Source organism: Notolepis coatsorum (genome assembly GCF_963971535.1).
Source record: "Notolepis coatsorum genome assembly, contig: SCAFFOLD_1704, whole genome shotgun sequence".
Taxonomy (NCBI): Eukaryota; Metazoa; Chordata; class Actinopteri; order Aulopiformes; family Paralepididae; genus Notolepis; species Notolepis coatsorum.
The window spans coordinates 5,001-31,663 of NW_028171180.1; the positions used below are offsets into that span (position 1 = coordinate 5,001).

The 26,663-nt window shown below is 45.9% G+C and overlaps 1 protein-coding gene across 1 annotated transcript in view; it reads right to left on the reverse strand.

Annotated features, from left to right (window-relative positions):
• The window catches only part of LOC311248325 (basement membrane-specific heparan sulfate proteoglycan core protein-like), a gene marked incomplete at its 3' end in the record, with an annotated part of 35,433 nt that overhangs the window by 3,152 nt on the left and 5,618 nt on the right, over positions 1–26,663 (reverse strand). Inside the window, exons 4-10 of the mRNA XM_084339227.1 lie at positions 22,578–22,630; positions 22,252–22,416; positions 21,464–21,574; positions 17,924–18,024; positions 15,784–15,964; positions 7,221–7,283; positions 2,225–2,350 (exon numbers count right to left, since the gene is read on the reverse strand). Of these exons, the coding sequence (XP_084195353.1) occupies positions 2,225–2,350; positions 7,221–7,283; positions 15,784–15,964; positions 17,924–18,024; positions 21,464–21,574; positions 22,252–22,416; positions 22,578–22,630 (800 nt within the window). The remainder of the gene's footprint in view (positions 1–2,224; positions 2,351–7,220; positions 7,284–15,783; positions 15,965–17,923; positions 18,025–21,463; positions 21,575–22,251; positions 22,417–22,577; positions 22,631–26,663) is intronic.

Sequence of the window (26,663 nt, forward strand, 5' to 3'; positions counted from 1 at the left end):
TAGAGCCTTGCGGGTTGTGCCATTGGACTCGGTAGGGATATCCTCTTTCATTGGTCGATGTTGACCACTCCCCCGATCATTAGACCACGCCCCTTAGGCCACACCCCCTTAGTGTATCTCTTGAACCGCTTGTCGTAGAGACTTGCGGGTTGTGCCATTGGACTCGGTAGGGATATCCTCTTTCATTGGTCAATGTTGACCACTCCTCCGATCCTTAGACCACGCCCCCTTAGGCCACACCCACTTAGTGTATCTCTTGAACCGTTTGTCGTAGAGACTTGCGGGTTGTGCCATTGGACTCGGTAGGGATATCCTCTTTCATTGGTCGATGTTGACCACTCCCCCGATCCTTAGACCACGCCCCCATTAGGCCACACCCCCTTAGTGTATCTCTTGAACCGTTTGTCATAGAGACTTGCGGGTTGTGCCATTGTACTCAGTACAATAGTGTGTGTAATAGTGTGCTAGTGTAATAGTGTGTAATAGTGTGCTAGTGTAATAGTGTGTAATAGTGTAATAGTGTAATAGTGTGTAATAGTGTGCTAGTGTAATAGTGTAATAGTGTAAGTGTAATAGTGTAATAGTGTGTAATAGTGTAATAGTGTAATAGTGTGTAATAGTGTAATAGTGTAATAGTGTGTAATAGTGTAATAGTGTGTAATAGTGTAATAGTGTGTAATAGTGTAATAGTGTGTAATAGTGTAATAGTGTAATAGTGTGTAATAGTGTAATAGTGTGTAATAGTGTAATAGTGTAATAGTGTGTAATAGTGTAATAGTGTGTATTAGTGTAATAGTGTGTAATAGTGTAATAGTGTGTAAGTATGTAATAGTGTAATAGTGTAATAGTGTGTAATCGTGTAATAGTGTGTAATAGTGTAATAGTGTAATAGTGTGTAATAGTGTAATAGTGTGTAATAGTGTAATAGTGTAATAGTGTGTAATAGTGTAATAGTGTGTAATAGTGTGTAATAGTGTAATAGTGTGTAATAGTGTAATAGTGTGTAATAGTGTAATAGTGTGCTATGCGACTTGCGGGTTGTGTCATTGCACTCAGTAGGGATATCCTCTTTCATTGGTCTATGTTGACCACTCCCCCGATCCTTAGGCCACGCCCCTTTTTGTATCTTTTGAACCGTTTGTCATAGAGACTCGCGAGAGACCCTCTCCCGTTGGCCGGCGGTGCACAGGCGTCACCCACACTTTCACAATTTCCCCCGCGCGGAATTGTCTAGTTATTATTATTATATATATTTTTTTTTAAAGCGAGTCATAGTTACTCCCGCCATTTGCCCGCGCTTCATTGCATTTCTTCACTTTGACATTCAGGCAAAACATTTTTTATGGAAAAGTACAACACAGTGAATCAGGGGCATCGTTTTGGTGTGGCAAGGTATGGCACTCCCCAAATTAAATTTTAATTTTTTTATAATTACAATTTTTTATGTTGATTTAGAATTCCAATGTCAACATTATGAACGAAGCTTCGAACTATTCGGTACAGCCCTAGCATGTTTTGATATTGTCAATTATCTCACTTTTACTAGGTGACTTTTACTGTGACTAACTGAAATATGCCAAAAAAAAAAGGAAAATGGACATAGGGACGTTTTTTTATCAAAGGGCAGCAGAGACAAGTGATACAGGGACACAGGTAAGGTCTGGCTTAGTGATTATAACAGTGCAGTTCAGCATTCAGTAACCCATACTTTTTGTGAATGTGTTTTTGATACTACATTCTGTTGAACACACACCTCAAAACTGTACCTAAGGAAAATTGGCTCAATTGCAAGAAAAATAATAGACAGTTATGATATTACATTCTGCATAATTCGTATGCAAAATATTGTGGTTCCCTGCTTTAGTCTGTTGACACATTTCTATACTAAAAATGCTTGTGTAGTCCTGTGTCATACCTAAATGTCATATAACTGAATAGACCTATCTCAAACCCTGCCCTCTTTTCTTGATCCTCCAATCACAACTGTCGCTTACCTCGGACAATGTCCGAGGTAGGCGACAGTTGTGATTGGAGGATCAAGAAAAGAGGGCAGGGTTTGAGATAGGTCTATTGTATAGAAACAACTCACCAAAAGTGCACAACTGATTTGACAAAAAAAACGCCGCCACTGCAGTGAATGTGTGCTGAGAGAGGTTCTGCGTCAGGTCGGGGTCAGGGCAGGGGTCAGGTCGGGGTCAGGTCGGGGTCAGGGGTCAGGCCTTACCTAGCCACTCGATGGCGGGGGTGGGGCTCCCGGAGACGGTGCACCGGAACTCCGCCCTCTGACCCTGCTGGACGTTCAGGAGGGGAGGAGCCACTGAGGCCACGGGCTGGGCCCCTTCTGCTGCAGCTAGGGGGCGACAGAGAGAGGTTAGAGAGGGAGGAGCCACTGAGGCCACGGGCTGGGCCCCTTCTGCTGCAGCTAGGGGGCGACAGAGAGAGGTTAGAGAGGGAGGAGCCACTGAGGCCACGGGCTGGGCCCCTTCTGCTGCAGCTAGGGGGCGACAGAGAGAGGTTAGAGAGGGAGGAGCCACTGAGGCCACGGGCTGGGCCCCTTCTGCTGCAGCTAGGGGGCGACAGAGAGAGGTTAGAGAGGGAGGAGCCACTGAGGCCACGGGCTGGGCCCCTTCTGCTGCAGCTAGGGGGCGACAGAGAGAGAGGTTAGAGAGGGAGGAGGGGGGGAGGAGAGGGGGAGGAGAGAGAGAGAGACAGAGAGAGTGAGAGAGGTTAGAGAGAGAGAGAGATGAAGGAGAGATAGAGAGAGAGAGAGAGAGAGAGAGAGAGAGAGAGAGAGAGAGAGAGAGAGAGAGAGAGAGAGAGAGAGAGAGAGAGAGGCAGCCCTACACCCCCCCCCCCCCCCCCCCCCCCTGGCAGCCAGGACCCTCAGAGCAGACGACGCAGATGAGGGATGGCAGGCTGGGCCTTGGCACGGCCACTGGGCACACTGCTGCCCGCCTGTGCCAGCTTGGCTGGACGCTTGAGCCCCGTATTCAATCCCCATATGATGATCCCGCCGGAGCAGCGGTGCAGCAAGAGAGAGAAAGCCCCCCTTTCAGCGACCAGGGGGGGGGTGTCAGACTGTCTAAGCTGGCGGCTAAACGCTCTGGGACTCGTTGACCTTAGAGAGAGAGAGACCACCGCTACTGGTGCTGCTGGCTGATGGTTCAACGCCCACACTGTTGGGAGCCAAGACAGCCTTGAGCTTAGCTCTCTGTACACTGTGTGGGGCTCTGTTAACCCTTTCACTACCACACTACAGAAGGTTAACCCAAAGGGTTAACCTTCTGTAGTGTGGTAGTGAAAGGGTTAACCTGCTGTGGTGTGGGCAGGCTCTACGTTCCGATAACCAACATGGGTCTCTCAGAGCCTCCACTCTGCAGTGAACAGAACATAGATGTTCTGGTATCCCGTCCAATCAGGAGAGAGAACACTAGATTTTTTTTTTTTACTTATTTCAAGAAATCTTGCCGAACCAGATTTGCTTACTGCCCTGGCAGATCATTTTTCTTGGTTCAGGCACATATTTGCTTAAAACTAGTTTTTTTTTTTTTTTTTTTTTACATTTCTTTGCAGTGTGGAGTTCTCTCTCTTGATTGGATAAAGTGGGAAGGCATACCACAAAATGTATTGTGTGTTTTACACTCTATATACCAGTGATGGCTGTCAGAATGTGGAGCTATTATTTTAACACATAGACCACTTATTTTAACAAAATAACTCACAGCACCTTTAACTCTAAGAGAGAAGAAGGCAAACTATGAGATTCATAACTTATTTTGCTTGCCTATATGCAGGGGTACTGTGAGAATAAATAAAGTGACAATAGGATTTTAGAATCTCATTAAAAACTTTTCCCAGGTTCTGCAGGAGATATGAATTCGATTCTGTACCAGTACATTACCTACCAATACAATACATTACCGCCCCTCATAAAAAGGTAGCCCATAGCTGTCTTAATACAGTCTCATTGTGTAACAGGTGAGGGGAAGGTACGGGCCCCCCCACACTGGACGGCAGTGCGCTGGGAACAGCCAGGTAACAACAACGCAGCGTGAAACAGTGTAATGCAATGAGGTTCTGATGGGATGTATTAAGAGACACAGTATGATGTTTGAAGCCGGCCGACGGCCATAGATTCCAGCGCAGCATGGGTCCAGATGAAGAGGCAGAGCGCAGGTGGAGAGAGGGAGGGCGTGCGGAGGGTACTTCTCTCTGCCGAGTGTTGAGTATCGCAGTCAAAATCTACGTCATCATCTTCACACATACAATATTATTAAAGTCCCTGTGAAACGGCTCGCAGAATGGCTATTTGATGCCACATTATTTATGCGTTTCCTGTCAAAACAGGAAGCTAGGGAGGGACTTGTCGTGGATATGGATTGGCGTTTACAGTAGCCAATAGCGGTTGAATGTGCATTACGGTCAACCCATTAGCTAGCAGGCTAATGTTAGCAACATTATGTTACTGTAGCAACAGTAGTAACGTTAGCTAGCAAGCTAACATTGAATATTTGTTCAATTTAGTTAAAGTTAGGCAAAGTTTTCAGGAAATTACCAACTCTAAAATACTATTAAGAATAGGCTACCTACAAAAAACTTGTGACATAGGCCTACTGACCTATAGGTGACAATCAGTGCGAGACATATGGGAGGTTTGCCCTGAGTGGGAGGTTCGATGGGTCAAAGTGGGTATCAAACAGGAGAGAGGACTGTCAGGTTTTAAACTGTGGATACCAAACAGAGAAGGTAAAGACGGCTTTAAACTGTTAAACAGTAATCCAGAACTATTTTATTGCACTGTAAAAAAATAACTGTGATTTTATATGTCTGCACTTTGTGTGCTCATTTCATGTCTATTCGATTCTACTACTTACTGTATTGCACTGCACTATTGCACTATTTTACTCTGTCTATTCTATCTTACTCTTTTTATTATTGTCTATTTAAAACTGAATCAAACCATAAACAAGGTGGCCTGTTGGGATGTTAGATCCTAATGTGAAAAACTGTGATTTTATATGTCTGCACTTTATGTGCTCATTTTATGCCTGTCTTGTTTCTGTTGTGAAGCACTTTGAGCTGCAGTTTCTGTATGAAAGGTGCTATACAAATAGAGTTTATTATTATTATTATTATTATTATTTTATTATTATTATTATTATTATTATTATTATTATTATTATTATTAGTTTCAAGTTTCTTTAATAGTTGTCATACAGAAGTACAGAATACTTTTATACAAAATGCTTCTTACTGTTACACTCCAGAGACTGTGCTAGACAAGATAAGTATGAAATAAAATAGTATAGCATGTAAAATAGAAGTAAAAATAGAAGTCACAGTGTTCAGTATAGACATGTACAATGTTCGATGCAGACTAGAAGTAACTGAGTTACCATACAATATACAATATACTATGCAATATACTAATATACAATACTATATAGTGCAAAGCAGAAATGGGATGAGGTACAATTTAGCTACAATTTACAGTAGGTGTACGAGTTGTAGTGCAAATTATATCTTCCAGCATATTTTAAGTTTTTCTTTCTTATATTAAAATATATTTAGTTTTTAAGAATTTGTAAAAGGATAGGCCTATTCCTTTGTTGATTTTGGATTTTGTGTGTGAGCTCGCCTTGAATATGTACATTTGTGATTTATTTTATTTTTTCTTTTCTTTTCCTTTTGTAAGTTTGATTTGTCTGTAAACAAGACAGAAAAATAAACTTCATTCATTCATGTTTTATAATGATGGTAAACTGGTAGAAGTGAAGAGGTTATGACTGGACACAACACCCGGCAGGAGGTTCCCATGGCGACAGACATGCATGTTGTCGTGGCGACGGAGAGCCAGGCGACGCCCAGTACAGTAATGCTCATGTACAACGTGACCGTGGACTACATGAGGTCATCACGTCAACAATAACACTATATAACTAATACTGAAGGATCTATATAGTATTAGATATGACTACAGTACAGCAATATTCATCTTTAGATCACAATTGATCTAAAGATGCTTACAGTCAGTAATTAAAAGGATGATTTATGGTTATTTTCAAACCTAGTCCCTCTTTCTATCATTCGTCATCATCATATCGCCCTGTTCCGACCGAAATCTGAATAAATTCGACGAGGACAGTCACAATAATGTCACAACAACTTTTTTTTTATTCTATTTATTTTGGAGCTTTCTGTATTTTGCTCCCATCCCAATTTTGTCGTTATGCCAATTCCCTTCCTGGTCGTTGCGCACATTGCCCCACTGTCGGCCTGGGGAGGGTGTAGAACTACCACATGCCTCCTCCGATACATGTGGAGTCAGCCAGCCGCTTCTTTTCCCCTGACAGCGAGGACTCTCACTGGGGGAACGTAACGCGTGCGGAGGTTCACGCTATTTCCCCTAGATCCCTTCCCTGCTGAACAGGTGCCCCGACCGACCAGTAGGAGTCGCTGTTTACAACGACCAGGACACACACCCCGCCGGCTTCCCACCCGCTAACACTCGCCAATCGTGTTCGTAGGGACGACCGACCAAGCCGGAGGTACCGCTGACAGCTGGATTCGATCCCAGAGTCTCTGCGGTGGTAGGCGAGTGCTTAGTCCACTGCGCTACCCAGCCGCCCGGGAAAACCTTTTCTTTTAAAGTAATTTCAGAGTCAAAACAGACATGTTCGGTCGGACGTCCGTTTGTCTATTACACGGTCGCCCTTTTGGACCCGGGGGGGGGGGGGGGGCATCTTCCAGCTCCCAGAGAAGACACGACTCACTCCTTCCTGCGCCGCGGTTCCGGCCGATGAGATTTCGGTCAAAATCCATCGGTACGTACGACGCCAAATGCGATAGAGAAACAAGAGTCTTGGTTGAAAATAACCGGGAGATAATATCCTTTAACACTGACCCTCTTGGTCGCCCCCTGGTGTGTGTGGTCTACCGAGAGCTTCTACACTTGCTGCTGCCTGGTGGATCGTACGTGAGCAGTGCCTGGGCCACCGTGTGTCCATGCTGAGTACTGCATGCGTGACAGAGGAAGAGAAGAGGGCCCCTCCTGTGGGTACCACGCCCCTCATGTGGAGGAGAGACCGTGTGGAGGAGAGAGACCAGTGGAGGAGAGAGACCAGTGGAGGAGAGAGACCAGTGGAGGAGAGAGACCAGTGTGGAGACCAGTGCAGAAGAGACCAGTGCAGAAGAGACCATCATGCCCCATGCGGACTTACGCTTGCCGTGTCCTTCAAACATTTCATAGGCTGTGTAAAACATCTGTGACGTCTGTGACGCCTCTGGAGACGGAGGAGGGAGGGGAGCGGGGGGGGGGGGGGAGGGGGACAGGTCAGCTGACAGGTCAGTCTCCACGGAGGAAACAGTGGAACACTAACGCCGGCCGCTCTCTCTCCATATATAGCGCTAGGATTCGCGAGACGAGGAGGATGGGTCGGCAGCGCCGGCGTCGAAACCGTTCCTAAAAGAAGTGCGGCTTCCCACCGAGTGAAGTTCAGAGGGAACGCCGAGGCTGTGACCCATCCTCTTCATCGCCTCTTCATCCTCCTCCTCCTCCTCCTCCTCCTCGCCGACCGACCGGGGGATACATACAGACAGGACTTACATCCGACTCCGTCCGAGAACTCGTCAAGTGTCGTCGGCTCGGCCCCCCCCGTTCAGGTTCCCCAAAATGCACAATGTAAACACACCAAGAAACGACTGACGAACTCGAATACAACTTGAATACACTGTCCGTCACGTGAGGTTGATTTATTTTCATTTGTTATTCCGTGTCAGGTTTTATAAGATGCAGGAGGAGGTCAGTCCCTCGTCCGCTGTGGTCACTGTGGTTGTGACCACCATGAGACCTTAACCCTTTCACTGCCACACGACAGCCGGTTAACCCTTTCACTGTGACAATACAGAAGGTTAGCCCTTTACTATCACACAACCGACGGCGATGCTCCATCATTAGCATCATTATCAAATGCGGAGCTAATGATGCTAATGATGGAGCATCGCCGTCGGTTGTGTGATAGTAAAGGGCTAACCTTCTGTCGTGTGGCAGTGAAAGGGTTAAAGAGATATGGCTTCTTCCGTCATCACGCTTGGTGCCAATGTATTCATAGTTGTATCATGCATCCACACACACCTGGTACTTACCTTATTTTATATATTATGTTTATATTTAGAGGGATAAGAAGGTCAGTAAGTCCTCTAGCACAGTGCTTCTCAACTTACGGCTCGGGACCCCTCCAACGGGCCGCAAGATGATTTTGGAGAGGGTCGGGATTTTTTGGGTACGGGTGCTTATTATTTTGTCTTGTAAAATAGCGAATAGATGGATTTTTCCAAGGGTCTAAAAGCCCTCCGCCAATTATGACCTGTTACCTGTCCACTTCCTGCCTAGTGGCACAATTATTAACCAAAGTAAATAGCCTGAAAAGACAAACAAATAATCATTCTTTTGGCATCAGAATCAACTGACCTGTCTTACTGACATGCTTACGGCACGCTACTGCCGCTGGGGGTCGCAGCACGCCAGCGAGGCTGATAGTCACTGATCTAGCGCTCGATGCAGCTGATAATCACTGATCACACGATGCAGCTGATAATCACTGATCTAGCGCTTGATGCAGCTGATAATCACTGATCACACGATGCAGCTGATAATCACTGATCTAGCGCTCGATGCAGCTGATAGTCACTGATCACACGATGCAGCTGATAATCACTGATCTAGCACACGATGCAGCTGATAATCACTGATCTAGCGCTCGATGCAGCTGATAGTCACTGATCACACGATGCAGCTGATAATCACTGATCTAGCACACGATGCAGCTGATAATCACTGATCTAGCGCTCGATGCAGCTGATAGTCACTGATCACACGATGCAGCTGATAATCACTGATCTAGCACACGATGCAGCTGATAATCACTGATCACACGATGCAGCTGATAATCACTGATCTAGCGCTCGATGCAGCTGATAATCACTGATCTAGCGCTCGATGCAGCTGATAATCACTGATCACACGATGCAGCTGATAATCACTGATCTAGCGCTCGATGCAGCTGATAGTCACTGATCTAGCGCTCGATGCAGCTGATAATCACTGATCTAGCGCTCGATGCAGCTGATAGTCACTGATCACAAGATGCAGCTGATAATCACTGATCACACGATGCAGCTGATAATCACTGATCTAGCGCTCGATGCAGCTGATAATCACTGATCACACGATGCAGCTGATAATCACTGATCACACGATGCAGCTGATAATCACTGATCACACGATGCAGCTGATAATCACTGATCTAGCGCTCGATGCAGCTGATAATCACTGATCACACGATGCAGCTGATAATCACTGATCATTAGGGATGTTCGATATTGGCTTTTTTACCGATATCCGATATCCCGATATTGTCCAACTCTTAATTTCCGATATTAACACAACAGTATGCATACTTTTGACAATAAATAAAATAAGAATTTGTTCTTACTTGCTTGCCTGGGTAAATAAAGGCTAAATAAACCGATAATTTCCGATATGACATTTTAATGCCAATATCGGCCGATAATATCGGACATCCCTACTGATCACTGATCTAGCGCGCGATGCAGCGAGGCTGTCGTCTAGAATCACCTCCCAGAATGCACCACTGCACTGCGCTCATGTGACGTTCAAGGACTAAAGTGTGAAAGTGTTTTCTTCACTACAGGTAAAAAACGGTTTCCTAAAACAGAGCTGTCCGGTATTTAGCTGATCACACGATGCAGCTGATAATCACTGATCTAGCACACGATGCAGCTGATAATCACTGATCACACGATGCAGCTGATAATCACTGATCTAGCGCTCGATGCAGCTGATAATCACTGATCTAGCGCTCGATGCAGCTGATAATCACTGATCACACGATGCAGCTGATAATCACTGATCTAGCGCTCGATGCAGCTGATAGTCACTGATCTAGCGCTCGATGCAGCTGATAATCACTGATCTAGCGCTCGATGCAGCTGATAGTCACTGATCACAAGATGCAGCTGATAATCACTGATCACACGATGCAGCTGATAATCACTGATCTAGCGCTCGATGCAGCTGATAATCACTGATCACACGATGCAGCTGATAATCACTGATCACACGATGCAGCTGATAATCACTGATCACACGATGCAGCTGATAATCACTGATCTAGCGCTCGATGCAGCTGATAATCACTGATCACACGATGCAGCTGATAATCACTGATCATTAGGGATGTTCGATATTGGCTTTTTTACCGATATCCGATATCCCGATATTGTCCAACTCTTAATTTCCGATATTAACACAACAGTATGCATACTTTTGACAATAAATAAAATAAGAATTTGTTCTTACTTGCTTGCCTGGGTAAATAAAGGCTAAATAAACCGATAATTTCCGATATGACATTTTAATGCCAATATCGGCCGATAATATCGGACATCCCTACTGATCACTGATCTAGCGCGCGATGCAGCGAGGCTGTCGTCTAGAATCACCTCCCAGAATGCACCACTGCACTGCGCTCATGTGACGTTCAAGGACTAAAGTGTGAAAGTGTTTTCTTCACTACAGGTAAAAAACGGTTTCCTAAAACAGAGCTGTCCGGTATTTAGCGCTTCCTGTCGTGGAGGAAACACACAAACAATACAACAGTGAAGCAGCTCAGCCACGTCCTTCTCACTCTGAGCACCGGCCGTCAAGTCAGATCAAGTCGACGGTACATATAAGAGATGTAGAACAGTCTGAAAAGCACATAACAACGAGGAGGGCTGTGACCAGCAACAAGGAGAAGACACAGGCACGTACAGTAGGATGGACAACAGGGAGGAGACATACACGGCACATGGGATGGACAACAAGGAGAGGACACACACACGGCACATGGGATGGACAACGAGGAGAGGACACACACATGGGGGAAACAAACGCTACACGTGCAGGTTAGTGATACAAAGGAAAAATCATACTTCTGTTATAACCCTAACTGTTATAACGCCGTCCCCAACCCGCCCAACCCAAAATGTATACAGCTTGTGGATATGCTGGTGGGATAACATACCGCGGTCCCGTTCCGGATTAATCTGCGAAATCACTTTTGGACTATCGTCATTATTTTAATCAAATTGCTCTTTTTCACAAAATATCTTCACAGTTATGATAAATACAATACATTGGTGACATGTGTATATTACAGCAGTTGGGTGTTCTTTAAAAAAAATAAAAACATATAAAATCAGTCAGATGAAAATTTACACAATAGCACCTTTGAATACAGTTGCAAGTTATGACGGTGAAATAAATCGTAAAAATAAAAAAACGATGCAGTAATCCAGTGTTGCAGTGATCCAGTGTTGCAGTGATCCAGTGTTGCAGTAATCCAGTGTTGCAGTAATCCAGTGTTGCAGTAATCCAGACCACATGTAAATACAATGTTCCTAAATAGTGTCCTATGAGAGTTACATTTTCCATTAGATGTACAGTACAGTACTGCATGGTATAAAAAAAATCTGTCGTCAAAACACTTCTGCAAGAGCGATAAAAATATCATAAATCACTTTGTCCGATAAATTCTCAACACAGAAATGTAAACCCACAAGGTAATTGCATTGACAGAAGACAATTTTCCATAAAATACTTACTAATCAACGAGGCAATTCCTGCATTTAATTTAAAATCATATTTAACATATTTCAAATATGTGCCCTTGGGTTCAGCATTTCGACAATACAAGGTTACAAATAGGAAGCTTATAACATAATAACACATTTAAGCTGATTCATGACAAGGACTATAATAACAAATATTTCCTTTCTTATTTCCATAAGTAACACTCGGGACACAAAACACAAGCGCCACTACTGGTGACAGTGCCGCGTCTGGACCCTCAAAGAACCCGGGTCCACACTCACAGAACCCGGGTCCACACTCACAGAACCAGGGTCCACACTGACGCTCTAGTATACTGGCTAGCAGGGCTGGTCTGCAATGAAGAAACCACTCATCGAACTGCTGAACCGAACGCGACCGAAACCCCTGAAGAGGTGGTTTTGAGAGCGATGTTTTGGTGCGGTGGGTTCCTTCAGATGGCAGAGGTATGCGCACCGATGTGCCAATATTCATAAATCCATGATGTGAAAGCAGTGCGTATTCGAAAAGAGTAGATATAATTAATAAGATGAAGCTTCAGACTATAGATCTTCAGTCAACCTCTTTTGTTTTAATGCCTTATTGTTATCTATTTATGTGTATGTGCATTCATTTTGGAAAATTGTTACTAAGGACCAAAATAAATTACTACTACTATTAATACCATGTGTAAACTTGTGCACTTTGTGTATACTGTTTACTTTTACTCATAGTATATATTCAGATTCAAAGCCTTTATTGCCTATTATTTATTGCAACATATAATATAAGCGATAGGGCACAGACCCTCATCTGCACCTTTGTTTACGCTGTTTATTTGTCTCTTGTTTCTATATTCAGAGTGAATTATATCGTTTACACTCTGTTTATTCTTTTCCTCGAATATTCATATTCAGATCTAATCTTATTGCCTATATTTACGTCTTTCTACTATCACCCTGCCCATACCTGTACCTCCCCTCCCCGTGCTGCTGTATGATGGCAGGATCGATGAAGGAATATCTTATCTTATCTTATCTTAAACGATAATATTTCATTATCGCCCAGCCCTCCTAGCAAGTACAAAAACTGAAAGGTTAAACAGACTAAAGGTTCAACCGACTGCATGGCCGACCGCAACATTCATCGTGACAATCAGGGGAGTGAAATGCGCACAGCGGACGGTATTTGTAGACAGATGCTGTGGGCGCTGGAACAAAATGAAGACGGGTAGCACTGGAGAGGCGGGGGGGGCAAGCGGTCGCACTAGTTCTCTTCTGACGGGGGTCCTCTTTGAATGTCAGTCCCAGAGAGTCACTAAGCAACCGTCATCGTGTCGTCCTCCATGTTCCTCGTCCGCTACAGCTCCGGTTTATTATAGGGAGTGAAAGACACCAAGGGATATACCGACACAAGAGATACCAGACACAAAAGACACCAACCACCAGAGATACCAGACACAACCACCGACGCTAATGAAAGGAGATCTTGCGACAGAGACACCGCAGCAGCGACCCGGCAATCGAGAAGAAAAAACCACCACCGATGAATTCAACGCGCGTGAGGCGAGAAACAAACCGACAAAAAAAGAAAAGAAAAGAGAGACGGTGATAGGTTGAGTAGAGAGCAGGCAGAGAGCGCCACCCGCCCGCCGGATCAGCGGCAGCTCCGCGGAGAGCAGGGCCGGTTGAGCGGTCGCTCGGCTCGAGCGTGAGCGGGATAAAAAGGGGGGTCGCCATGGAAACACAACGTGGTGTTACCGCATTGTTTTTTTTTTGCTAAATGAGATTTTATAAAAACCACAGGAAAGAATCAGACTTTGAGCCCCCTGGGGTGATGAAGGCTAAACACCGATTTTATCTTTTTTTGTTGTGACCCGTACGTAGTAAAGACAAGACCCACAAGCTGTATATTTCTCCCAGACAAAACAATAAAAATCAAGTAAGAGAAACTCCAAATGATTAGGAAAACACACATTAAAGGAGCTGTAAGTGATTTTTTTTTGTTCTGACATTCAACAGCCATCACTGATATATAGTGTCTGGTCAGTAACATGGGTCTCCCAGTCCCTCCACTCTGCAGTAAACAGTCATCACTGATATAGAGTGTCTGGTCAGTAACATGGGTCTCCCAGTCCCTCCACTCTGCAGTAAACAGCCATCACTGATATAGTGTGTCTGGTCAGTAACATGGGTCTCCCAGTCCCTCCACTCTGCAGTAAACAGTCATCACTGATACAGAGTGTCTGGTCAGTAACATGGGTCTCCCAGTCCCTCCACTCTGCAGTAAACAGTCATCACTGATATAGAGTGTCTGGTCAGTAACATGGGTCTCTCAGTCCCTCCTGCTCTGCAGTAAACAGTCATCACTGATATAGAGTGTCTGGTCAGTAACATGGGTCTCCCAGTCCCTCCACTCTGCAGTAAACAGCCATCACTGATATAGAGTGTCTGGTCAGTAACATGGGTCTCTCAGTCCCTCCACTCTGCAGTAAACAGCCATCACTGATATATAGTGTCTGGTCAGTAACATGGGTCTCCCAGTCCCTCCACTCTGCAGTAAACAGTCATCACTGATATAGAGTGTCTGGTCAGTAACATGGGTCTCCCAGTCCCTCTGCTCTGCAGTAAACAGTCATCACTGATATAGAGTGTCTGGTCAGTAACATGGGTCTCCCAGTCCCTCCGCTCTGCAGTAAACAGTCATCACTGATATAGAGTGTCTGGTCAGTAACATGGGTCTCCCAGTCCCTCCACTCTGCAGTAAACAGACATCACTGATACAGAGTGTCTGGTCAGTAACATGGGTCTCCCAGTCCCTCCACTCTGCAGTAAACAGCCATCACTGATATAGAGTGTCTGGTCAGTAACATGGGTCTCCCAGTCCCTCCACTCTGCAGTAAACAGCCATCACTGATATAGAGTGTCTGGTCAGTAACATGGGTCTCCCAGTCCCTCCTGCTCTGCAGTAAACAGCCATCACTGATATAGAGTGTCTGGTCAGTAACATGGGTCTCTCAGTCCCTCCACTCTGCAGTAAACAGTCATCACTGATATAGAGTGTCTGGTCAGTAACATGGGTCTCCCAGTCCCTCCACTCTGCAGTAAACAGCCATCACTGATATATAGTGTCTGGTCAGTAACATGGGTCTCCCAGTCCCTCCACTCTGCAGTAAACAGCCATCACTGATATATAGTGTCTGGTCAGTAACATGGGTCTCCCAGTCCCTCCGCTCTGCAGTAAACAGTCATCACTGATATAGAGTGTCTGGTCAGTAACATGGGTCTCCCAGTCCCTCCACTCTGCAGTAAACAGCCATCACTGATATAGAGTGTCTGGTCAGTAACATGGGTCTCCCAGTCCCTCCACTCTGCAGTAAACAGTCATCACTGATATAGAGTGTCTGGTCAGTAACATGGGTCTCCCAGTCCCTCCACTCTACAGTAAACAGAAATGTAATTTTCTGGTATCCCGTTCCCACTTTATCCAATCAGGAGAGAGAACCCTATTTCATTATATATTTGTTTTACTTATTTCAAGAAATCTTGCCAAACCAGCTTTGCTTACCGCACTGGCAGATTATTTTACTTGTTTAAAGGACATGTTTGCTTAAAACTAGTTTTTAAGAGTTCTCTCTCCTGATTGGATAAAGTGGGAACGGCATACCAGGAGAATGTATTTCCTGTTTACTGCAGAGCAGGAGGGACTGGGAGACCCGTGTTACTGACCAGTCAATATATATCAGTGATGGCTGTCGGAATGTAGAACTATTATTTTAAACATGTAGACCACTTATTGTCACACAAAAACACCACTTACAGCACCTTTAAAAAAAGAGTTGGATTGGTAGCTCGATAATGAGAGAGACATGGGGGGTTTGAGAGCAGGCTTGCGAGAAGGCAGAGAAGCGTGTAGAGTTAGAGTTGCGTATCACACGGTTAACCCGAAGCTTAGCAGATACAGCCGTAGAGACACTGAGCACAAAGCATGATGGGAAACAGAGAGAGAGGCATGCACCATTACAAAATGTTGGGAAAGTCTGCAGCATGTGGGGGGAGGGGGGAACCAGAGCTGGTAGGATGGCAGAGGGTGCTGGGTGACAGGGGTTTCGGTGCCCCGGGCTCACCAACCTTGGACGTAGAGGATGGCAGTGCCCTCGTCCATGGCGAACATGTTGGAGCCCGTGCAGACGTAGACGCCGGCGTCCTCGGGCTGGACGTTCTGGATGGTCAGGATGCCGTTGAAGTCCATGGCCCGGTTGGGCAGCTTGCCGTTGCCCTGTCGCGTCCAGACGATGGTGTAGGCCGGGGACTGGGGACACGGTACAGGGATGTGAGTAACTTGATGAGCACACGACAAACCACACGCTGTAGAGACGATCAAAACAGCCCCGAGACAAGGAGAAGAACGCTTTCATAGCGCAATTAGTTAGGAACAAACTATATAAATACACCTGCATATGATTCATATAATTATGCTATATGTATGTATATATATATATATATATATTTATTCTTACCGTATATATATATATTAGTGCTGTCAATCGATTAAAATATTTAATCGCGATTAATCGCATGATTGTCCATAGTTAACTCACGATTAATCGCAAATTAATCGCATTTTTTAAATCTACCTTAAACAGATATTTTTCAAGTTCCAAGTTTTAATACTCTTATCAACATGAGAGTCAACAAATGCTTGCTTTATGCAGCCATTTAACACAAAAGGATGACCCTCATGCATTGCAAATCTCTCTGCATCAAATTCAAAACAGAGTGATGCACAAAATAACTTAAAAGAAAATAATAATTTAAAACATTGAATAAAGTGTGCATGAAATAATAGGGGAAAGAAAGCGTTAGGAACTTGTTACATTCACCCACACAAGGGCTGAGTAATCACCCCCCCCTCTCTCTCACTCACACACACCCCCTCTCTCTCTCTTGCCCCTTCCTCATCTCTCTCACCCCCCTCTCTCTCTCTATATATCACAGACACACACACACACACACACACACACACACACACACACACACACACACACACACACACACACACACACACACACACACACACACACACACACACACACACACACACACACACACACACACACACACACACACACACACACAGCCACTTCAGAAACAAACATAGTATCAATGAGAGCATCAATAATACACCTGAGTGAAGTCTAGTAAAAAAAAAAATGTAAAGTAAAAAAAAAAATTTAAAACAAAATATTTTTTCTTCTTAAAAGTTAATCGTGAGTTAAAAAAAATAGTGGCGTTAATAGAATCGGGCGATAACGCGTTAATACCGCGTTAACTTTGACAGCCTTAATATATATATATATATATATATATATATATATATATATATCCACATCTGTCTGTACATACCTGATACTAGTTACGCTGCTGGCCAGTACAACTTACTAACATAGTCTATTTATACCTGTATCACTGTACATATTAATACTATAACTCTGGACATACATCTGATTATTAGTTTTGGAAGTGGCAGCCAGTGTTCGAGTCTGATGCATTCGGAATTGGAAGGTGCAGACAAGGACTCAGACTTTTATTTTTATTTTTTATTATTATCTTTTTCCCCCTTCCTTTTTCCGATTTTTCTCCCATCCCACTGTTTAGTCGTTATGCCAATTCCCAACCCCCTTCCTGGTTGTTGCGTACCCCCCCTACTGTTGGTCCGAGAGGCCGGAGACTGTCACATGCTTTCCTCCGACGCATGTGCAGCCAGCCTGGCATCGCAGATTCTCACCGGGGAGAGTGTAACGTGTGGAAGGTCACACTACCTCCCTCCAGATCCTACCCTCGCTGTGCAGGCACCCCGACCGAACTGTAGGGGTCGCTGTCCACAACGCCCAGGACCCACCCATCAGCTTTCCCTTTCCCACCCCTAACACTGCCAATTGTGTTAGTGTGAACGACCAGCCAAGCTGATAGCAACAACGCAGAGAGCTGGATTCGAACCCAGCGCCTCTCCAGCGTTGATGGCGAGCGCCTTGCCCACTACACATGTGCCCACGCTCCTCACCTGGCTCTTGGCGGTGCAGATGAAAACACAACATGTGCCCACAGCGCTCACCTGGCTCTAGGCGGTGGGTGCAGATGAAGACACATGTGCCCGCGGCGCTCACCTGGCTCTTGGCGGTGGGTGCAGATGAAAACACATGTGCCCACGGCGCTCACCTGGCCCTTGGCGGTGGGTGCAGATGAAAACACAACATGTGCCCACGCTCACCTGGCTCTTGGCGGTGCAGATGAAGCTGATGGTGGCCCCCATCCGGACCCTCTGCAGGTTGGGCTCCTCCACGGTCACCTCGATGAGTTTGGCTGAGATGCCTGGAGAGAGAGAGAGAATATTAAAATCACATAAGAACATGTAATATAGATGCACTACGTTTTGGTTCACCTTCGAACACAACATGTAACTTCTATGGGAAGAAGAACCCTTCAAATATAAGATGTTAATGGTTGTCAGCTTTCTATACGGTTTCGGAGGAAACGTTATGATGAGATGAGATATTCTTTTATTGATCCCCTTGGGGGAGATTCGGGCATCATAGCAGAATGGGGGAGGGGGGGGGATACAGGTATGGGTCATGGCAGCATGGGGGAGGGGGGGAGGTACAGGTATAGGCAGGGTAATAGTAGAAAGACATAAATATAGGCAATCAAATTTGATCTGAATATAAAAACAGGAGAAAAGTAAACAGCGTAAACAAAGGTACAGATGAGGGTCTGTGTGCCTTATCGGTTATATTATATGTTGCAATAGAAATAGGCAAAAATATGTATGATATATACATGATACACGATACGCTGTAGTCCGTGCAGGTTTTGGTTAAGATAAGATAAGACATTAAAACATACTGGCAGGAGCAAATCCTTTTTTCTTCCATTACAACTGTCAACTTATTTGACATTCCCAGCTTACATTTATTTCACCATGAAAAGAGACTTCAATCTCAATAGCAAATATAACCGTAACCGATAACATGAACCGGCCAGATGTCACTCTGCGGCAAACGTGACAAACGTGACGAGCGTGACGAGCGTGACGAGCGTGACGAGCGTGACAAACGCGCCCCCTAATGACGCCACGTTATGAACCGCGTCACAGACTTCCAACCGACCGGTCTCGCTCGTCAATCAGTCACGGTACGTCAAACGACATCAAAGTCCGTTCAAAAGTGAAACGTGATTATGAAACATGTCTTGTCTGAACGGGTCAAGCTCAATGCTTGGGCCCCCCCCCCCCTCTCTTCACTGATCTTAAGCCCGGCGAATCAACTCTACATACCAGGAACAACTCTACATACCAGGAACCGCCAAGCAGCTGACATCTTACACCATCAATCAAGTGGTTAAATCATTCCAGATACAACCGCTGATGGTATTAATTTGAGAGCAGCGGAGAGCAAGACGTGCTTGTGGCGGTGAGTGGGCTGAAGGCCCAGACGAGACGTGTATAAATCTTAAGATTCTTTACATGATCTCCCAAAGGTTGGAAGTAAAACATGTATGACAGGGCAGCCAGTAATCCAACTTGTTATAGTATAAAAATAAAACACCAGATGACATGAGTAAGGCGATTATATCTGAAGGCAGAAACGATACGTTTCCTATAAAACGTTCTAAAAGCACGTATCTACCTTTTCTCCCATCCCCCAAATTTTTTGTCGTTATGCCAATTCCCTTCCTGGTCGTAGCGCGCATTACCCTACTGTCGGTCTGGGGAGGGTGTAGACTACCTCATGCCTCCTCTGTTGGTCTGGGGAGGGTGTAGACTACCACATGTCTCCTCTGTCGGTCTGGGGAGGGTGTAGACTACCACATGTCTCCTCTGTGGGTCTGGGGAGGGTGTAGACTACCTCATGCCTCCTCTGTTGGTCTGGGGAGGGTGTAGACTACCACGTGTCTCCTCTGTTGGTCTGGGGAGGGTGTAGACTACCACATGTCTCCTCTGTTGGTCTGGGGAGGGTGTAGACTACCACATGCCTCCTCTGTTGGTCTGGGGAGGGTGTAGACTACCACATGTCTCCTCTGTTGATCTGGGGAGGGTGTAGACTACCACATGTCTCCTCTGTCGGTCTGGGGAGGGTGTAGACTACCACATGTCTCCTCTGTCGGTCTGGGGAGGGTGTAGAACTACCACATGCCTCCTCTGTTGGTCTGGGCAGGGTGTAGACTACCACATGTCTCCTCTGATGGTCTGGGCAGGGTGTAGACTACCACATGCCTCCTCTGTGGGTCTGGGGAGGGTGTAGACTACCTGTAGACTACCACATGTCTCCTCTGTGGGTCTGGGGAGGGTGTAGACCACCACATGCTGCCCTACTGTCTGTCTGGGGAGGGTGTAGACTACCACATGTCTCCTCTGTGGGTCTGGGGAGGGTGTAGACTACCACATGCTGCCCTACTGTCTGTCTGGGGAGGGTGTAGACTACAACATGCCTCCTCTGTCGGTCTGGGGAGGGTGTAGACTACCACATGTCTCCTCTGTTGGTCTGAGGAGGGTGTAGACTACCACATGTCTCCTCTGTGGGTCTGGGGAGGGTGTAGACTACCACATGCTGCCCTACTGTCTGTCTGGGGAGGGTGTAGACTACCACATGTCTCCTCTGTGGGTCTGGGGAGGGTGTAGACTACCACATGCTGCCCTACTGTCTGTCTGGGGAGGGTGTAGACTACCACATGTCTCCTCTGTCGGTCTGGGGAGGGTGTAGACTACCACATGTCTCCTCTGTTGGTCTGGGGAGGGTGTAGACTACCACATGTCTCCTCTGTTGGTCTGAGGAGGGTGTAGACTACCACATGTCTCCTCTGTTGGTCTGAGGAGGGTGTAGACTACCACATGTCTCCTCTGTCGGTCTGGGGAGGGTGTAGACTACCACATGCCTCCTCTGTTGGTCTGGGGAGGGTGTAGACTACCACATGTCTCCTCTGTTGGTCTGGGGAGGGTGTAGACTACCACATGTCTCCTCTGTTGGTCTGGGGAGGGTGTAGACTACCACATGTCTCCTCTGTCTGTCTGGGGAGGGTGTAGACTACCACATGCTGCCCTACTGTCTGTCTGGGGAGGGTGTAGACTACCACATGCTGCCCTACTGTCGGTCTGGGGAGGGTGTAGACTACCACATGCCTCCTCTGTCTGTCTTGTGAGGGTGTAGACTACCACATGTCTCCTCTGTAGGTCTGGGGAGGGTGTAGACTACCACATGTCTCCTCTGTCGGTCTGGGGAGGGTGTAGAACTACCACATGTCTCCTCTGTCGGTCTGGGGAGGGTGTAGAACTACCACATGCCTCCTCTGTTGGTCTGGGGAGGGTGTAGACTACCACATGTCTCCTCTGTCGGTCTGGGGAGGGTGTAGACTACCACATGCCTCCTCTTTCGGTCTGGGGATGGTGTAGACTATCACATGTCTCCTCTGTCGGTCTGGGGAGGGTGTAGACTATCACATGTCTCCTCTGTCGGTCTGGGGAGGGTGTAGACTACCACATGCCTCCTCTGATACTTGTGGAGTCGCCAGTCGCTTCTTCTCACCGGAACAGCGAGGGGTTTCACTGGGAGAACGTAACACGCATGGAGGTTCACGCCGTCTCCCCCCCCAGATCCCTTCCCAGCTGAACAGGCGCCCCACGACTGACCAGTAGGAGTCGCTACATACCCCACCGGCTTTCCCACCTGCGAACACTTAGACCGGCTCTACGCTAACCCAGCCGCGCCTGGACACCGTGTGTGTCTGAGGACGCCTTCCTGCGCGGGACTGTACGCACTTGTGACGACGATCTCCGCGTGGCTCCTGTTTGTGCTGCGTTGGTCCCTGCAGGTGCAGATGTAGACGCCTGCGTCGGTGGGCTGGACGCTGGGGAAGAACAGCTCCTCTCCTGCACACAGAGACGGAGATTCAGAGTGAGATTCAGATGTATTGTCGTCGCTATACAGTACAGCTGTACAGAACGACGGACAGAAGTCTGGCATCCAACCAGAGTGCAAATGTAACAGTAAAGTGCAACAGTAATATACAACGTACAGGTGATTAAACTGGATATACAATATATAAATTAGTACTGCTGAGGTGTTTTATTAGCACATGAACTATCACACAGATATCAAATGCTCCTTTCTAGGATTAAGATCTGATGTGTTTAAAAAAAAAAAAAAAGTGCCTTTTTTGTGTCTTCTGAAGCAACGCCACGATACCTGTTCTTCAGAAAGCAAAACGTGGAGTCTGCTGACTCCTGACTTGTATGTCAGAGCATGTAGCGTTTTGGGATTCAGTGCCTTGCTCGAGGGCACTTCTGCACAGATGGTGGATGTAATACCCCCCCCCCCCTCCCCAATCACCACTAGAATACACCCTCCTTTCAGTTATCGGCCCGCCTCTCTACCGCCCTGCTATAGCGTCCTAATGTACTAACCTACACTGTAGCACTCAGCACTTTGATGACCATTGTTACTCAGCTGATAGAGTCGTGAAGAATTGGTTTGAATGCCAATATCGGCCGATAATATCAGACACCCCTAACTAAGTGACTAAATGACTAAATGTATACACCGGTACCTTGACGCCGTCTGTCGGCGTTGCTGGAGATGGGCCGTGTGTCCTCCCTGGACCAGTGGTAGTAGTGGGGGGGGGAGCCCGTCACCTGGCACCTGAGAGTGACCGAGCTGCCCTCAGACGTCTGGACCTTCTCGGGGTAAACCTTCACCACCAGGGAGGCTGCGACTGCAGGGGGGGCAGGGGGAGGGCACATCATTAAGATTATTGTATCATCATTAAGATAATACGCTGGGTGGTACACCATCACAGATATACGCTAGGTGGTACACCATCACAGTGAGACAGACACCATCACGGTGGGTGGTACACCAGTATTGATGACTCACCGTTGGTGCACTTGACCCTCTCCTGGGGGTTACCCACGTACTCCGGGGCACATCTGGAGACGAGGCGACCGAGGGGGAGAAAAGGGAGACATGTTTTCATCCAGTCTGGTTGATCGACCCGAGCTCTGGGTGTATTTGTTGTCTTTAAAGGGTTTGTTTATGTCGGTAATCTTTAAACACTGGAGTAAAACAACTGTTTGCATGTGAATAGACCCTACATTCATTATGGTCGCAGAAAAAGATCACGGATTTAACAGAAATGAGCTGTATGTTAGCTGGGTGTGGGCTGCCCTCATGGACAGTATGTTAGCTGTATGTTAGCTGCCCTCATGGACAGTATGTTAGCTGTATGTTAGCTGCCCTCATGGACAGTATGTTAGCTGTATGTTAGCTGTATGTTAGCTGGGTGTTAGCTGCCCTCATGGACAGTATGTTAGCTGTATGTTAGCTGCCCTCATGGACAGTATATTAGCTGTATGTTAGCTGACAGTATATTAGCAGTATGTTAGCTGTATGTTAGCTGCCCTCATGGACAATATGTTAGCTGTATGTTAGCTGCCCTCATGGACAGTATATTAGCTGTATGTTAGCTGCCCTCATGGACAGTATATTAGCTGTATGTTAGCTGACAGTATATTAGCTGTATGTTAGCTGTATGTTAGCTGCCCTCATGGACAATATGTTAGCTGTATGTTAGCTGCCCTCATGGACAGTATATTAGCTGTATGTTAGCTGACAGTATATTAGCTGTATGTTAGCTGTATGTTAGCTGCCCTCATGGACAGTATATTAGCTGTATGTTAGCTGCCCTCATGGACAGTATGTTAGCTGTATGTTAGCTGACAGTATATTAGCTGTATGTTAGCTGTATGTTAGCTGCCCTCATGGACAGTATATTAGCTGTATGTTAGCTTGGTGTGGGCTGCCCTCATGGACAGTATATTAGCTGTATGTTAGCTGCTCTCATGGACAGTATATTAGCTGTATGTTAGCTGTATGTTAGCTGCCCTCATGGACAGTATATTAGCTGTATGTTAGCTGTATGTTAGCTGCCCTCATGGACAGTATATTAGCTGTATGTTAGCTGACAGTATGTTAGCAGTATGTTAGCTGTATGTTAGCTGCCCTCATGGACAATATGTTAGCTGTATGTTAGCTGCCCTCATGGACAGTATATTAGCTGTATGTTAGCTGCCCTCATGGACAGTATATTAGCTGTATGTTAGCTGACAGTATATTAGCTGTATGTTAGCTGTATGTTAGCTGCCCTCATGGACAATATGTTAGCTGTATGTTAGCTGCCCTCATGGACAGTATATTAGCTGTATGTTAGCTGACAGTATATTAGCTGTATGTTAGCTGTATGTTAGCTGCCCTCATGGACAGTATATTAGCTGTATGTTAGCTGCCCTCATGGACAGTATGTTAGCTGTATGTTAGCTGACAGTATATTAGCTGTATGTTAGCTGTATGTTAGCTGCCCTCATGGACAGTATATTAGCTGTATGTTAGCTTGGTGTGGGCTGCCCTCATGGACAGTATATTAGCTGTATGTTAGCTGCTCTCATGGACAGTATATTAGCTGTATGTTAGCTGTATGTTAGCTGCCCTCATGGACAGTATATTAGCTGTATGTTAGCTGTATGTTAGCTGCCCTCATGGACAGTATATTAGCTGTATGTTAGCTGACAGTATGTTAGCTGTATGTTAGCTGGGTGTGGGTTGACAGTATGTTAGCTGTATGTTAGCTGCCCTCATGGACAGTATATTAGCTGTATGTTAGCTGTATGTTAGCTGCCCTCATGGACAGTATATTAGCTGTATGTTAGCTGACAGTATGTTAGCTGTATGTTAGCTGACAGTATGTTAGCTGTATGTTAGCTGACAGTATGTTAGCTGTATGTTAGCTGGGTGTGGGTTGACAGTATGTTAGCTGTATGTTAGCTGTATGTTAGCTGTATGTTAGCTGTATGTTAGCTGGGTGTGGGCTGCCCTCATGAACAGTATGTTAGCTGTATGTTAGCTGTATGTTAGCTGTATGTTAGCTGACAGTATGTTAGCTGTATGTTAGCTGGGTGTGGGCTGCCCTCATGAACAGTATGTTAGCTGTATGTTAGCTGTATGTTAGCTGGGTGTGAGCTGCCCTCATGAACAGTATGTTAGCTGTATGTTAGCTGTATGTTAGCTGCCCTCATGGACAGTATGTTAGCTGTATGTTAGCTGCCCTCATGGACAGTATGTTAGCTGTATGTTAGCTGTATGTTAGCTGCCCTCATGGACAGTATGTTAGCTGTATGTTAGCTGTATGTTAGCTGCCCTCATGGACAGTATGTTAGCTGACAGTATGTTAGCTGTATGTTAGCTGGGTGTGGGCTGCCCTCATGGACAGTATGTTAGCTGTATGTTAGCTGTATGTTAGCTGTATGTTAGCTGTATGTTAGCTGTATGTTAGCTGTATGTTAGCTGTATGTTAGCTGGGTGTGGGCTGCCCTCATGAACAGTATGTTAGCTGTATGTTAGCTGTATGTTAGCTGGGTGTGAGCTGCCCTCATGAACAGTATGTTAGCTGTATGTTAGCTGTATGTTAGCTGGGTGTGAGCTGCCCTCATGAACAGTATGTTAGCTGTATGTTAGCTGTATGTTAGCTGCCCTCATGGACAGTATGTTAGCTGTATGTTAGCTGCCCTCATGGACAGTATGTTAGCTGTATGTTAGCTGTATGTTAGCTGCCCTCATGGACAGTATGTTAGCTGTATGTTAGCTGTATGTTAGCTGCCCTCATGGACAGTATGTTAGCTGTATGTTAGCTGGGTGTGGGCTGCCTTCATGGACAGTATGTTAGCTGTATGTTAGCTGTATGTTAGCTGTATGTTAGCTGGGTGTGGGCTGCCCTCATGGACAGTATGTTAGCTGTATGTTAGCTGGGTGTGAGCTGCCCTCATGGACAGTATGTTAGCTGTATGTTAGCTGTATGTTAGCTGCCCTCATGGACAGTATGTTAGCTGTATGTTAGCTGTATGTTAGCTGCCCTCATGGACAGTATGTTAGCTGTATGTTAGCTGGGTGTGGGCTGCCCTCATGGACAGTATGTTAGCTGTATGTTAGCTGTATGTTAGCTGTATGTTAGCTGGGTGTGGGCTGCCCTCATGGACAGTATGTTAGCTGTATGTTAGCTGGGTGTGAGCTGCCCTCATGGACAGTATGTTAGCTGTATGTTAGCTGTATGTTAGCTGCCCTCATGGACAGTATGTTAGCTGTATGTTAGCTGTATGTTAGCTGCCCTCATGGACAGTATGTTAGCTGTATGTTAGCTGGGTGTGGGCTGCCTTCATGGACAGTATGTTAGCTGTATGTTAGCTGTATGTTAGCTGTATGTTAGCTGGGTGTGGGCTGCCCTCATGGACAGTATGTTAGCTGTATGTTAGCTGTATGTTAGCTGTATGTTAGCTGGGTGTGGGCTGCCCTCATGGACAGTATGTTAGCTGTATGTTAGCTGTATGTTAGCTGCCCTCATGGACAGTATGTTAGCTGTATGTTAGCTGTATGTTAGCTGCCCTCATGGACAGTATGTTAGCTGTATGTTAGCTGTATGTTAGCTGCCCTCATGGACAGTATGTTAGCTGTATGTTAGCTGGGTGTGAGCTGGGTGTGAGCTGCCCTCATGGACAGTACATTAGCTGTATGTTAGCTGTATGTTAGCTGTATGTTAGCTGCCCTCATGGACAGTATGTTAGCTGTATGTTAGCTGGGTGTGGGCTGCCCTCATGGACAGTATGTTAGCTGTATGTTAGCTGTATGTTAGTTGACAGTATGTTAGCTGTATGTTAGCTGGGTGTTAGTTGACAGTATGTTAGCTGTATGTTAGCTGACAGTATGTTAGCTGTATGTTAGCTGTATGTTAGCTGCCCTCATGGACAGTATGTTAGCTGTATGTTAGCTGTATGTTAGCTGTATGTTAGCTGACAGTATGTTAGCTGTATGTTAGCTGGGTGTGGGCTGCCCTCATGGACAGTATGTTAGCTGTATGTTAGCTGTATGTTAGCTGACAGTATGTTAGCTGTATGTTAGCTGGGTGTGGGCTGCCCT